Source organism: Fundulus heteroclitus, chromosome 9 (assembly GCF_011125445.2).
Source record: "Fundulus heteroclitus isolate FHET01 chromosome 9, MU-UCD_Fhet_4.1, whole genome shotgun sequence".
Lineage (NCBI taxonomy): Eukaryota > Metazoa > Chordata > Actinopteri > Cyprinodontiformes > Fundulidae > Fundulus > Fundulus heteroclitus.
In genome coordinates this window covers 21178605-21191984 of record NC_046369.1, presented here as the reverse complement: position 1 = coordinate 21191984, position 13380 = coordinate 21178605, and the positions used below count along the sequence as shown (strand labels likewise).

General features: G+C 40.5%; 1 protein-coding gene across 5 annotated transcripts in view; it reads right to left on the bottom strand.

The window, feature by feature from the left end:
* eps15 (epidermal growth factor receptor pathway substrate 15) overlaps positions 1 to 13380 on the bottom strand; it is a 39094-nt gene that overhangs the window by 12661 nt on the left and 13053 nt on the right. For all 5 annotated transcript variants that reach the window (XM_036141236.1, XM_021324229.2, XM_036141235.1 and 2 more), the window contains exons 9-15: positions 13125 to 13379; positions 12693 to 12838; positions 12155 to 12311; positions 8265 to 8344; positions 2229 to 2301; positions 668 to 829; positions 342 to 539 (exon numbers count right to left, since the gene is read on the bottom strand). In XM_036141236.1, the coding sequence (XP_035997129.1) occupies positions 342 to 539; positions 668 to 829; positions 2229 to 2301; positions 8265 to 8344; positions 12155 to 12311; positions 12693 to 12838; positions 13125 to 13379 (1071 nt within the window). The remainder of the gene's footprint in view (positions 1 to 341; positions 540 to 667; positions 830 to 2228; positions 2302 to 8264; positions 8345 to 12154; positions 12312 to 12692; positions 12839 to 13124; position 13380) is intronic.

Below are 13380 nucleotides of genomic sequence, written 5' to 3'. Positions count from 1 at the left end.
ATACCACTAGCAGCAAATGTTTTGTTATATTTTCATTGTTTATAATGGCACGGCTGCCATCTTGTTTTACAAGCATGTTTCACAGCTTGTTTTTAGTTGCACTTTGAATTCAGGTCAACTCCCTGACGAAATGCTTGACATAAAAAGCAAGGTTTTATAATAATTTCTTTAATTTCTTTTATGAAACAAAAAGGAGGGAAAAAAAAAATCGATTAATCGAATTTGGTATGATAAAATCTGAGATTTATTTTTTAATCCATATCGCCCAGCCCTATGGGGGAGATGTGTGAGGAACAACCACTGAGTCATGGTGCAGGCTGGAGAAAAGAGTCCGCTTTGACCTGGGAAACCTGAGTGAAGGAGTCCCGCACAGACTCCTGAAGAGGAGTGAGTTGCTCCTGAGCAGCTTCGACCTTCTCCTGCAGCCGCCGGCTCTCCTCCTGCAGAGCCAGCAGCTCCTCTCGCGCCTGGACCAGCTCCTCCTCGTACTGACAGATCCGCTGCTCCTGCTCCTCGTGCTCCGACTGCAACGACGAGATCTGGAAAGACGTAAGCGTATGTGAGGCTGGGCAGGACGTCAGATTTTTCTGGTTTAAAGAGAAAAGTAGTTCCGTTAAAATGCATCACTATCACTAGGGGGTTAATGATTTACTAAATGCTAACATACAAGTTGGGTCTCTTGGCTGGTCTGCTGTCGAATGAAGCTGAGCTGCTCCTCCAAGGTGGTTTTCTGCTGATCGAGCTCATCTAACGCCTCCTGGACCTTCTGACGCTGAGACTGCAGCTTCTGAAGCTCCAGGGTCTCTTTCGCCACTTCATCTTGAAGGTCCTGAACAGAAGAAGCCAAATCTGAGACTAAAACGATAAATTGACGTGTTTGGATATTCTTCTGCAGGACTAACGGCACTGAAGGGGAAAACTCAGAGGGTTATGCGCTTTTGTTCTGCCGGCCAGGCCCAAGTACTCATGCACCTTGAACTTCTCCACAGTTTGTTGTCACGCCTGAGACAGAAACTTCAATCTATTTTTAGTGGTATTGTGAGTGCATGCCAGACCAACACAAAATATTCCACATCATCCAACACAGTAAAATTGTTAGAGAGCAAAAGACCTGACTGTGGGGAAATCTGTAGACTTGCAGCTACAACCACAGTGAAAATCTGGTTATAAAATGTGTTATTTTTTTCCCCAGTTTCCACCTGGTTCACAATTATGCACCACTTTGTGTTTGTAATATATCACTTAATGAAAATATATTGAAGTTTGCTGCTGCAACATAAGATGGGGAAGTTCAGAGGGTATAATTACCTTTGCAAAACGCTGTAAATCTCCAGAGTCCCCTGCAGACTTACGCGGGACGCTTTCATTGGAAAACACCAAATAATATAAGCACACTAACAGCAAGAACAACCCAATGTTTTCAATGAAACATTGGCTAAAGGAGCTTTCCAAGTGCCTTGGACTGGAAAGACTAACGTATATTGCTAAGGGAAAACAGAAAGAGTTTTATAATCTCTGAGGAACCATATATGAGCATTATAGAGTCTGAGATATAATGTTTATTTATCCTAAGTACTGTATTTTTTAAATGTTTTATTTATTTGTTTTTCATTATATTTTTAAGCGGGATCCTTTTTACATTTGAGTACTTGATTTCAAATGTATATATTTCTTAAGCTAAGTTGTACATAGGTGGAATTTGCTGGTTTAGCCTAGGTCTGTGTGTATGTGGGGGTGGGGGGTGTTATGTGTTAATGTTCTATTTTGAATTGTTATGCAATGCAAAAAAATCAATAAATATATTGAAAAAAGAAAGGAAAAAAAAAAGAAAGTAAGAATTCAGCTGCATTAACGTGAGAATCCCTTGCGGACCACTCTTCTCTGCCTCAACACTGAATATTTAAGAGTAGAACCGACTGGCCCTTTAAGAAGAAGGCTCCCAAAATAGAGCCAATCTCCGGGGCTCGGGGGAGGTGAGCACACCTTCAGGACTAAAACCTGATTCACTCATAACTACGTTATAACGGCATTTCCGAGGAAGCGTCTCAGACTGTGCAGAATAAATGTGCTCAGGATCTGCTCCAGTGTTTCATTACAGTAAAAAGAGAATCGCTTCAGCATTACGTTAACAAATGACCAGGATATTTCTTTAAAGAGGGAGAAAAACATCACGATTTTAAACACCAATATCGGCAGTAAATATTTTTCTTTGCATAAATCATTCTCACCTGCACTTCGTCTGTGCGCTGACGGATCGCCTCCTCCTTCTCCTTGATGTCCTCCTCCACGGAGCTCTTCTCTCTGGGTGTCCAGCAGAGGAGACAGAAGTGGTTAGCCACAGAGGACAGACAGGTTAGACCCTGCAGCCCCGCCCCGCCCGGCCACGGCCAGGTGTCTGCCCAGGACGCTTCGCCCCGTTTCTCCAACGCCGCCGCCTCGCTTCCCTCAACTAACATGGTCCTGTCCCCAGAATCACAACTTCTCAGCAGAAAGAGCTGCATAAAAACCCGGCGCGAGAGCAGCAGCGGCGCGTTAAGACACTTTTCAGGATGCGAGAGAAAGCGGTTCAGAAAGGGAGCTTCTGCTTGGGCAGCGAAAACGTGTGGGAAGTGGGGAGCGAGGAGCAGATGGCTGCGTGAGGATGGAGGAAGGCGGAGAGAGGAGAGATGAGTCATGAGGAGCCGAGCGACGCCATCAATCATTTGAGCTTCCCAGGCTGCTCCCCCCGTTTTATGTTGCTATTTCTGCCAGAAGGTGAGAGAGAAACGAGAGCTGGATGGAGCGCTGTCAGCATTCAGGAAGTTCATCTGCTGTGGTGTCTGTATGATTTGATTTTGATTTTCAAACTGGTATATATTTTTAAAAGGGAAAGCTTGAAAAGACAAATGTTAAAAAAAGGAAATAATGCAAAAAAAATACATAAAAAATAACTACCGTAGTTTGACTGAATCCTTTATGGCCACATTTTGGGAGGCGTTCTGCTACATGAACTGATAGATTAGGGCAGATGCATTCTGGGGCATCAGATCAGAACCAAAAGAAAGTCCTATCTAGACCCAGATGACTAACTTAATAAAATCTCCAATTTTACTATTCCAAATACGAATAATCGATTTTTTTCCCCCTCTTTTTTGTTTCACAAAAAGAAATTCATGAAATTATTTTAAATACGGTACTTGAGTTTGCGTCAAGCAATTCGTCTGGAAGTTGACCTGAATTCAAAGTACACGTTGTTAAACATTTGTTTTGCTAATAATATTACACAATGAGCTAAGAACAGGCTTTATTTCACTTGCGTAGCTTTAAACCAACTTAAAAAAAAAAAGCAAACAAGTAACTTAAAGTGCATAATTTGATGGTAAAACATATATTCAGCATGCCGTCTATTCTCTTCATGAGAGCCAATGAGTCCATTTGAAAAATAAAATCCCTATTTTTCCAGAAAGTAAATCTTAAAAAATAAATAAATGTAAATTCAAATTAATCAATTGAATCAATCTATCACCCTGCCCTATTTAATAGTTTTCAATACGTACATGTTTTCTAGCAGTTGGGATAAATCCAAATTCTGGATTAATGAGCGTAGTCACGTTTCAGAGTGTAAAAAAAAAAAAAAGGGGGGGGGGGCAACGATAAGGGAGTAAATCAGGAAGGTGGCCTCAAAAGACCAACTGTGACATGAATGTCTCGGGCAGTAGAAACAACGTACAAGATGGTTTCCCTCTGCTCCTCTTCTGGCAAAGGACTAGCCTCTGCATGGCTTGTTGCACTAACAGAGTGGGGAAGTAGCTGATATCAAGACGTCCTACTGTTTGCAAGAGATAGCCGAGCTGAGGGACTGAACACAGGCCCTAATCACGGCTGCACAGGAACAGGCTCTCAGCAGAAGAGCAAAAGAAGATGCTGTCAACCACTTCAGATAGGAGCACAGCTGCACAAGAGTCGAATGTCATCAGTATCAAAGTGTGCAACATCAAACTTGCAAAGGGCCTTCATGGAAGTTATATCTGGTAGTCTTTCATATTGATAGTATCATGCAGTGACAAGATTTATTTCCAGTTAGGTGTCTTTTCCGCCCACATCTTATTATAGATTTTAGTGACAACGGCTCTAAAGCTGAAGGACAGCAGCAGAGGCAATGCAATGTCGGAGAGCAAGCCAAAAACGGAGCGAACAACGGAAGTTTGTTGCAATATTTACCAATAATATTGCATATTGTATGTTTTTCTAATACTGTGCAGCCCTAGATGGGAGCTAAGATGCGTGTTGTGCAAAGATGCCCCTGCAACAATCCACAGATACCAGCTGGGTTGAAGATGCTGGCAGGCAGAGCGTACATGGAACAAGTGGCTGGGATATTGTCCAGGATCATCTTTGCTCAGCATGGGCTGGTGGTCCCTCCAGTCAAAGTAGGAGACCCCACCGAGCACGACTAGAATGATAAGGCCGAGCTCCTGAGGCCCTCCCAGATCCCTCAGAATATCAGGATGAAGGGTTTTCCCCTTTTCAAAAACAGGTGATGACCAACCTACCAGAGATTGTGGTGAGAGATGGAGCAGAAACAGATGAATCAAGCCCAAGCGAACGCAACATCAAAAAGGAGGAACACAGGAAGCTCGACCAATATCAACAACTCAAAGAGGAAAGAGAGGAGTTGAGGAGAGTCAGGGCATCAGTTCCCAGGAACAACCGGAGCAACTTTTTAATAAAATATATTTGTGCTCACATTTTATACAAGACCCCTGATCTAAAGGGTGGACACAAAACTAACACCTCAGGGTGTTTTGGTGTGAGCCACTAAGACTTGAGTAATGATCTGGACACTATTGGATAAGAGTCGGGTTCTGATTAAAACTGGGCTTGCTTCATATTCCATCAGATCAGGAAACTTTCAGGGGTGCGAGGCTGCAGCTGTAGGCCAGTGAAGCTGAAAAACTGGCCGGATATAATGTAATGTATAATATAAAAGAATATAATGAAAATAACAATTTACTATAGGAATTGACAGCACAGTCAATTGTCCATTTTCTGTTTATGTGGGGGGAAAAACGCTTCAAAAGAGTAACTGCAGTCATCCGCTTTTTAAAAACTGAAACTAACTGCAGAACTGAAATTACAAAAAGGGAAATTTTACTTTAGTCTTGGAACTGAGGCTTGGATTATATCAAGTCTTTGCATGCTTCTGACTGCTGCCTTTCCATGTCCGTTCTGCCTCTTTGTGTTCTGCACTTTATTTAAAAGCAGACTTTATAAATACGAGAAATGCATTTAGAGATCACTGGTAGCAATTCAGAATAATGAAAGAGCCTGATTTCTAAGATCTACTTTCAGCTCAACATAAACAGCCCGTTGCTTATTGGTTGCATAACTATGTGTCATCCTACATATAACCAGCACTTTGTGACTTTAATTTATGCTTTTGTCGCTCCTCGGCTGGATTACCATGATGCATTTACAGATACATCTAAAAAAAAAAAAACTGGATCATCATGAAAAGTTCAATACTTTGTCACTTATTTCAGATAGTGATATCCATTATATAGATTTATTACACAGTACAGCCGTCAATAAACTTGAAATATTTCAGTCTGACTGTGGACCTCAGAAAACCCAGTGGACCAGAACCAGCAGACATTGCACCTCAAACCATCACTGACTAAACGTCACACTGGACCTCAACCATCGTGGATTCCAGACTCTGGGACCTTGATTTCCAAACAACAGGCACACTTTACTTTGATCTGGAAAGAGGACTTTAGGACCACTGAGCACCAGTCCAGTTCATTTGCTTCGTAATTATTTTTGCCATTTTAGACCCAATTTAAGAACCACTGATCCAGTTCAAGGTGATTTCAAAGCTATTAAGAGACAAAACGGGTAGTAAAACTGCCACAGTTTTATATTATGTAAAAAAATAAATCAGGGCTGAGTTTGGCAAATCAGAGATAAAGTATATATCAAAAATCTTGTAACAAAAAACAGTGTATTTATTAAACCTTTTTTAGAATTTAGAAAACAGCAAGAATAATAAAAAAGTCCACAGAAATCACACATTTTTCCGGCTCTTATCGTTTTCCCATATTATCAAATCCTGGAAAATGATACCAGCAGATTCTATAGTTTTTCTAGACTTTCAAGATAGTGATATAACCCTGCTACACCGTTACTTTGTTTTTTTTACTAAATAACCTGAATAAAATGCAGATTTGCCCTGTTCTGTGAAGAGAACCCACAGATTTCAGTTTCACTTTCAGACACCCTCTTTAAAAATAAATCAAGCCATAGCCATTATTCTTTGCCATCTACCGTCAACGCCAGCTAAAAATACCTTTGAAACACAGCGTCTATTTTTAAATCCCGTCTCCCGCCTCAGATGAAAAGACCCGCTCCATCTGCTAAGATTTCTACGGAGTTACAGCTAAAGACATCTCACTCCTCCCATCTTACCCGCCATCATTTTGACGGCCAGAGCCTTGCAGCCAAAATCTGAAGCAGCTGCAGAAACGCGTCATCTCTCCAGGTTCCTAGCGTTGATCTGATCTGTTTGCATCTGACTTGACTTTTTTCACCCCCCCTACTTTCACGTATCAGTACCTTTAACAGCTGCTGCTAGCGTACTTTTTAAGAGTGCATCTAAAAACGCAGGTGGACCAGTTTCTCACTTCTCACTCTCAACTTTCACGACTAGGGAAGTTGAATTTTGTTTTCCATTAGAAATAAAAACAAATCATAAAAACAGATGTGCAGAACCAGCGAAACCAACTATATTCTGAAAAGGTAATTTCTTTGCCAACACAAACGAAACATTAACACCACCTGCCATCAACAAGCAGTCAGATCACTCGGTTTGAAACCAAATGTAGTTTGCAGCTCTCAAAATAATGTCTATTTCCTCTGAAATTCAAACAATGTCTGAGACAGTTACAGGATTTGATCAGCGCATACTTAGATCTAAATTCAACCAAATTTAGGTCAGAAATTCAACCTTTAGCTTGGATTTGCACAAACCAGCTCTTCATGTTTAGGTGCATAGATTCTCAGTTTGATGGAAATGTTGCATCTAGCAGGAGGATGAAAACGATTCAGCAGGTATATTATAAGAGCCCAGAGACTTTTACAGTAATCATGCAACAAGGTGGAAATGGGCATCTCTTTAATAAAACATTTTCCTAATAATAATTTACAAAAAAAAAAAAAAATAAAGATTTTTTTTCCAGATAAAAACATGAGGACATTTTATAGAAACTTTCTCTTTCTGCTGGGTAAGATGATGAATGTCTCAAACAATGGAGGCCACATTTATTGGCAGCTCTGGTAAAACTATTAAAAAAAGAGGGTTAAAACTATTTAATCTATATTAAATTCTGGTTTAATAAGTACATTTATTTAGTCGGGAGAAAAAAATAAATAAAAGTCACAATTTATCTTAACCAAACAGTGCCACTGTTGGTAAAACTGTTTGTACCCTGAACAATAAATCTGAAATATATGTAATTAAAGCATTTTTTTTTAAGTTGACCAGAGCTTCTATGAACTTCTAAACAACAATCAACGATCCATAAATACTGACGCAACACAGGGATCGATTTCTTTAGTCACCGAGATGAAGACCCACATTTATCAGCTTACTTTAGTGTGAAACAAAAGGATGAATATCACTGAAGGTCATAGGAACCTCGTTAGCGAGCATGACAGTGTGAATCTTCTAAAGTACCAGAAGTTTTAAATAAAGATCTCGTGGACTCTACCAATAAACTGAAAATAGGTTGTGACTGGGTCTGCCAACAGGATAATGCACAAAAAAAATGTGATAACATCAACAGACACATAATCCCTTTTCCATGGCCATTTCAGAGAAAAGAACTAAATCCTACAGAAAACCTGTAGTCTGAGCTTGAAAAGAGGACCAAGGACCTTGGAGATAATCTAGAGTTTAGGGCAACAAGAGTCAAAGTTTCCTCTCTATATGCTCAAACCCTGTTAAATTATATGGAAAAAACAAGTGCAATCTTAGTAGCAAAAGGATATAGCACCAACTATTATAAAACATTTTGTTAATGTCTTTTTTTCAAACCACTTAAATTTTATATTAGAGTTTTCTCATTTTTACAGAGTGAAATTATCAGGTTGTTTTTTTTATATATTCATTTTCTATAACTAATGTTCAGACTCCTCCATTGTGGTGCTCCAACCTTTCACTATTATGGATTCAACAAGAAAAGCCACTGCATCTCCTTTATTTAAATACCGGGATGATATCTTACTTTTGTAGTTCAAAGATCTCATTGCTGAGGCTGTCCAGCTCCTTAATAGCAGAGAAGTCAGCTGCCAGGTTTGCACTGTTCTGAAAAACACAAAGATCACAACAAAACGTGTTTAAAAAAATAAAAAACAAACAAGAGCAAGAAAGACATAGTAAGAAACAATGAGCTGCAAGCTTATATTATAAGAGTAATTGAATAATACTCCTTTATATAAACATTTGTTCTTTTGACATAAAAAGATAAGTGGAGATCAGCTTTTCATCCTTTGTCTTCAGGTCTTTACATCTAGCTCTGATGATGCTAGCTAGCTGAGAAGACTTCACTATTTGGGAGAGAACACCGTATTTCTGTGAGTTAAAGGAAAACAGAAATATTTGAAGTAAACCTTTAACCGAATAACACCAGCCTCTGCAGCTGTATCTTTGCATACTTTTCCCAGGTTTGAACTGTAGATGAATTTGGCTTTTTTTTTCCCAGTCTCTTCAGCAGGAAAATACACTCTTGGGTCCTAACTTGGAGAAGTGAAATCGTTACCCTTGCTTTTTCAGATACGTGTCACTCAAGGGCGCCGATAAATTTCTTCATGTGAAACCTAATCTTCATTTTTAAACCCATCTTGATGCAAACTCATGAAGATAGAAGCAGAAGCTCTGACCTCTTATCTTATGTTAACATTTCTCGTCAAATCCAGAAAAAATAATAATAAAATACAGCCAACACAGGAGCCTCGTGTCCTTTTTCATTTGAGGGGGGGGCAGGGTCCCATTACTGCGTGAGCGCCACTTTCTCACAATGAAGCAGCCGGCAGTAGATAAAAAAAAACAAAACAAAAAAACACAAGAATGGATTTGATGTTGGTAAACATGGATGGCTCCAATTTCAGGAGGGGTTTTCCCTTCCCTCCATCATTAGGTCTGCAGTTTTTGCACTGTCTGACATTCAATTTACTCAGCCAGTATTAAAAATCAGAACAAGTGTCAGAATGTCATTTTATTATGTGCAACTTTATTCTAAAAATACAAGCATTAAATACAGTGGCGGCTGGCCAGTAGGGGGCGCTCGGGCGCCGCCCCCTTTAAATCTTTTAGATAATAAATGATTTCTGAACTGCAAAGTTCTTAGAAATGTATTTATTCATACTGTGTGTCCAATAGACATGTTAGAATTTATTAAAATAGTAAATACATAATTCTATTTAATTGCTCACATTGTGCACACTTCCTCCTTTCCTATGTGCAGGGCGCCGGTCTAATGGGAGTCAATGTAGGCGCAGGAACTTGGGCAAGCACGTGATCTGAGGCTGACTTTTAATTGGTTATCTAGGTTTTTGCATAGGGGCGCAGAGCTCTGCGCCCCGGACACACCTATTCTGTTGTGTCATTACTGGTAGAGTGTCAGTACTGGCTAATTTTTTTAAAAACATTGTGTGATTGGACAATCCCCGATTCGACTCAGCGCAGCTGCAGTTCGTTAGGTTGATTCACGGTTATGCTTGCAAAGTTGAGTAGTTTCAAAATGAGAGAAAATTCTGTTTTGTCTTTACAAAAAAATGCTTTTACAAAGCGTTCACTTGAAGAAAAAAAACAGGATAAAGGAGCTTGGACCGGATCGTCTTAATTTACAAATTCAGCAGCAGGCAAGTGATCTCTCCACTCCATGGTTGGACAAAGCAGTGTAGGTAGTCAGCCAGTGAAGAAGCGTCGGACACTCAGTGTAGAAGACCATGAAAGGATTGCTGCAGAGGTGAGTTGTTGTGGAAAATCACTGTTACACTGGTTTATAGTAATGTTATTTAATATATTAGGAAGATGTGCTTTGTAGTTAGAAATACCTTTAGTTGCGTCTATGCTGTGTAGGTATGTTGATATGTTTGTCAGCAAGATATTTTATTATTTAAGTTGTACTGAAGTTTATGGGTAATGGGGAATAAAACATTTGGTTACTGAATTTTGTATAATCTTGTCCCACAAAAATGCTGTAACACATTTCATAACACAGCCTTAAAAAATGGCAGAAAATGTTATTAAAATCAGGAAAACAATCTAGAAGAAGTCTTTTCAGAAACTGTCACGCTCTTGAAGATCCTCATCACCACACCCATGACCACAGCTGAAAGCTGAAAGGTGCTTTTCAACTCTGAAAAGAATCAAGACTTTTCTGAGAAACTCAATGACTCAGGACAGGCTGAATGCATTGGCCATGTTGTCAATGGAGAAAAGACTAGTCACAGAGATGACTGACTTTAACAATTAAGAATATAATTGAGAAATTTGCTGGGCAGAAGGAAAGGAGGGCAAAATTCATGTTCAAATAGTGCTATTTTTTAAGATTTGCTTTGTTTGTTTTTCGTTTGTTTGTGTGCGCCCCCCTCAGTTTTTTTAGCACCAGCCGCCACTGATTAAATATAATGTGCTGTCTCTCATTGAATATCTAGGCACAGTAATCCCCCTCAGCAAGGGAATCGTTTCTAAAACAGTCCGCTGTAATTGTTTTTTCACAAAAGTAACCAGTTTTGCAGCACTTTAAACACACAAGATGTCCTTTAAATGTCTATCAAACATGGAGGACTCTTCCGGCTTCAGGACACATATTCTCTTTTGCAAAACAAAATACTGAAAAAGTGGAGGCAAATAAAATTTAAGAAGTGATTTAAAAACTTCATATGACATTTTATTGGCTCTATAAGTTTCTTAAAGAATTCAAACAAGAGATTTGTTGAAAAGAGCAAAATATTAGGGAGAACAGGTTTTCAGGAGACAGGTGGGGTATTTCGATTATGAGTGAAATACCCCGATTACTACAGATATACGGGTATTAGTTTGTCTTCATAACTCTACTTTAAACGAGTATTGCCGTTTTTATGCATCATAAGAACTTGGACATCTCACCACTTTGTTTAATTGCCGTTTTGGCGTCTTTGCCTCACACTTTCACAGGGATGAAGAAGCCTCCTGCCTGGTTGCCATGGTAGCAGCTTCCTCCATCGTCACGTTACACAAACTTTAATGGTCTTTACTGGGATTGCACATGATAGACCACTACAGAAGTACAAACTGTGAAGTGATACATGGAACATTTTTTTTATACGACTAAAAAAAGTGTGGCAGTCATTTTTATTTATGGCCCCACCGGGGTCATTACTTTGTGCTTGTTTACCACAAAACGTCCCAGTAAAATACAGTGATGTTTGTGGTTATATGACACAGGTGAGAAAGTTCAGGAGGTAATATCTATCAGAGTCCCTACTCCTACATGTAGCAGCTGTTATTGTCGGTATATGAGCCAGACTTGGAAAGAGGGATGGGATGAAATGGAAGCGTCTGGGTGAGACATGAAGGAACAAATGGTTAAAATAATAAAAAGTAAAGAGCGCATATTTACTCCATCTTGCTTGCATCAGTGTCTTGAGCTGGTTGTGGGCTGTTTAGATACCTCTGTCCTTATAAAATTGGACATGCCATTAACTTTAGTCGCACGTCCAATTTTATAAGTATTTATAAGTCATGGGGGCTTAAAGCTGTAGCTTCACATATTAGTAATTTCTAGCGATGCTTATCTGCATCTGAAATGTACTGTTCTGATTGATTTCAATATTTTTGGCTCACTTTGTATATACAGCAGACTTCCTGCCATGCATTTAAACTCATCTATTTTACAAGCCACTTTGTGCAAACTAGTACTCGGCATTGGAGCAGAGTTATTTGAAACCAAAACAAAAAAACTTGCATGGGCACAACACCTGCTAAAAATAGAGGAAAACTTCTCCCAGTGTGGCATTTAATCCGTTTCCCTTGTAGTGGTATTAACGGTTTTATGAGAGACAAATGTAGAAAGTTTTCTAATCCTTTTTCAGATAAACCGTCAGACTCGAGAGGACTTCAGGATCTCACCAGCTTGCTGTTTTGTCTGTCAGATGGAGGGATCATTTCCAGAGTGAGCGTCTGCGGCGGGTCCAGGCCTTTCGTCAGCTTCAGATTGATCAGATAAAGCGCCAAAGCGAACTGCTCCCGGGTCAGCTTTCCCATGTCGCCAATGTCACAGAGCTCCCTGAGCACAGGAACACACGTGTTACATAAGAAGCTAGTGATTTCCACCTCAGGCGATAACAGTTTTTTTTAATAACCCGGCTGATCCATCGTGCCATTATGGAAACCAATAGACAGGATTGGCACGGCAGGACGGATGCTGATCAGACGTGCGAGGATAAAAAATCTATGACGTTACTGGCCTACAGGCATGTGGATATCCTTCAAAAATCCTTTCAGTGTGCGCTTACAGCTAAAACAAGAGTTAATAATAACTTCTGACAGAGATAAACCATTTTAATCCCCTCATCAGTAACTGTGCATCTTCCTTTCCATAAGAGCAAGTGATTAAATCAACCAAACCGTTGCTGAGCTGTATTGACGGGTCGCCGTCTCTGCTTACCAGATACGTGCAAGCGTGGCGGACGGCAGCCCGGTCTTGAGAAAAATATCCCTGACTTCTGCTCCAGACACCAAGCCGTCCATGTCGCCGTCCGTCTTGCTGAACAGTTCATCATACTTGGCTTTCTCCGCCGCCGACACCACCCACTGCATGAGCGACACAAACTTAGCCGTACGGTCCGTGGAAACAACAGCAACAACAACAACAACGCCACAGATGATCAACTCTGCGCTACCTCTACGCATCAAGCTAACACATATTCACTCACCTTCCCGCTCTTTTTAGTCTTCTTTTGAAAAACACACTGAGCTAGCCAGTTTGAGATCATTTTAATGCCGTTGCTCGAGTTTTTTCCCCCCGTTAGTAAAAAAAAAAAACAACAAAAAGCTTTTCGGGTTCTGCGTGCACAGGAAAGACCGAGGCCGTACTCACAGGGACAGCTGCTGGCGTCGGGGCAGGAGCTGGCGCGGGTTTGGGAGGGTGGGGAAGGGTCTTCGAGCCAGTGTGGGAGGAGCGACTGTCTTTCACAGAGGGAGGTGAGGGTAACAGGGGCACGGCGGGTGCCACGGCGGGTGCCACGGCGGGTGCCGCCGCAGGTTTTTTCCTCTTAGAGGGAGGAACTAAAGGAGGCGGTAGGGACATGGGAACGGACTCGCCCTCTAAAGCTCTATAAACCAGAAACATGGCC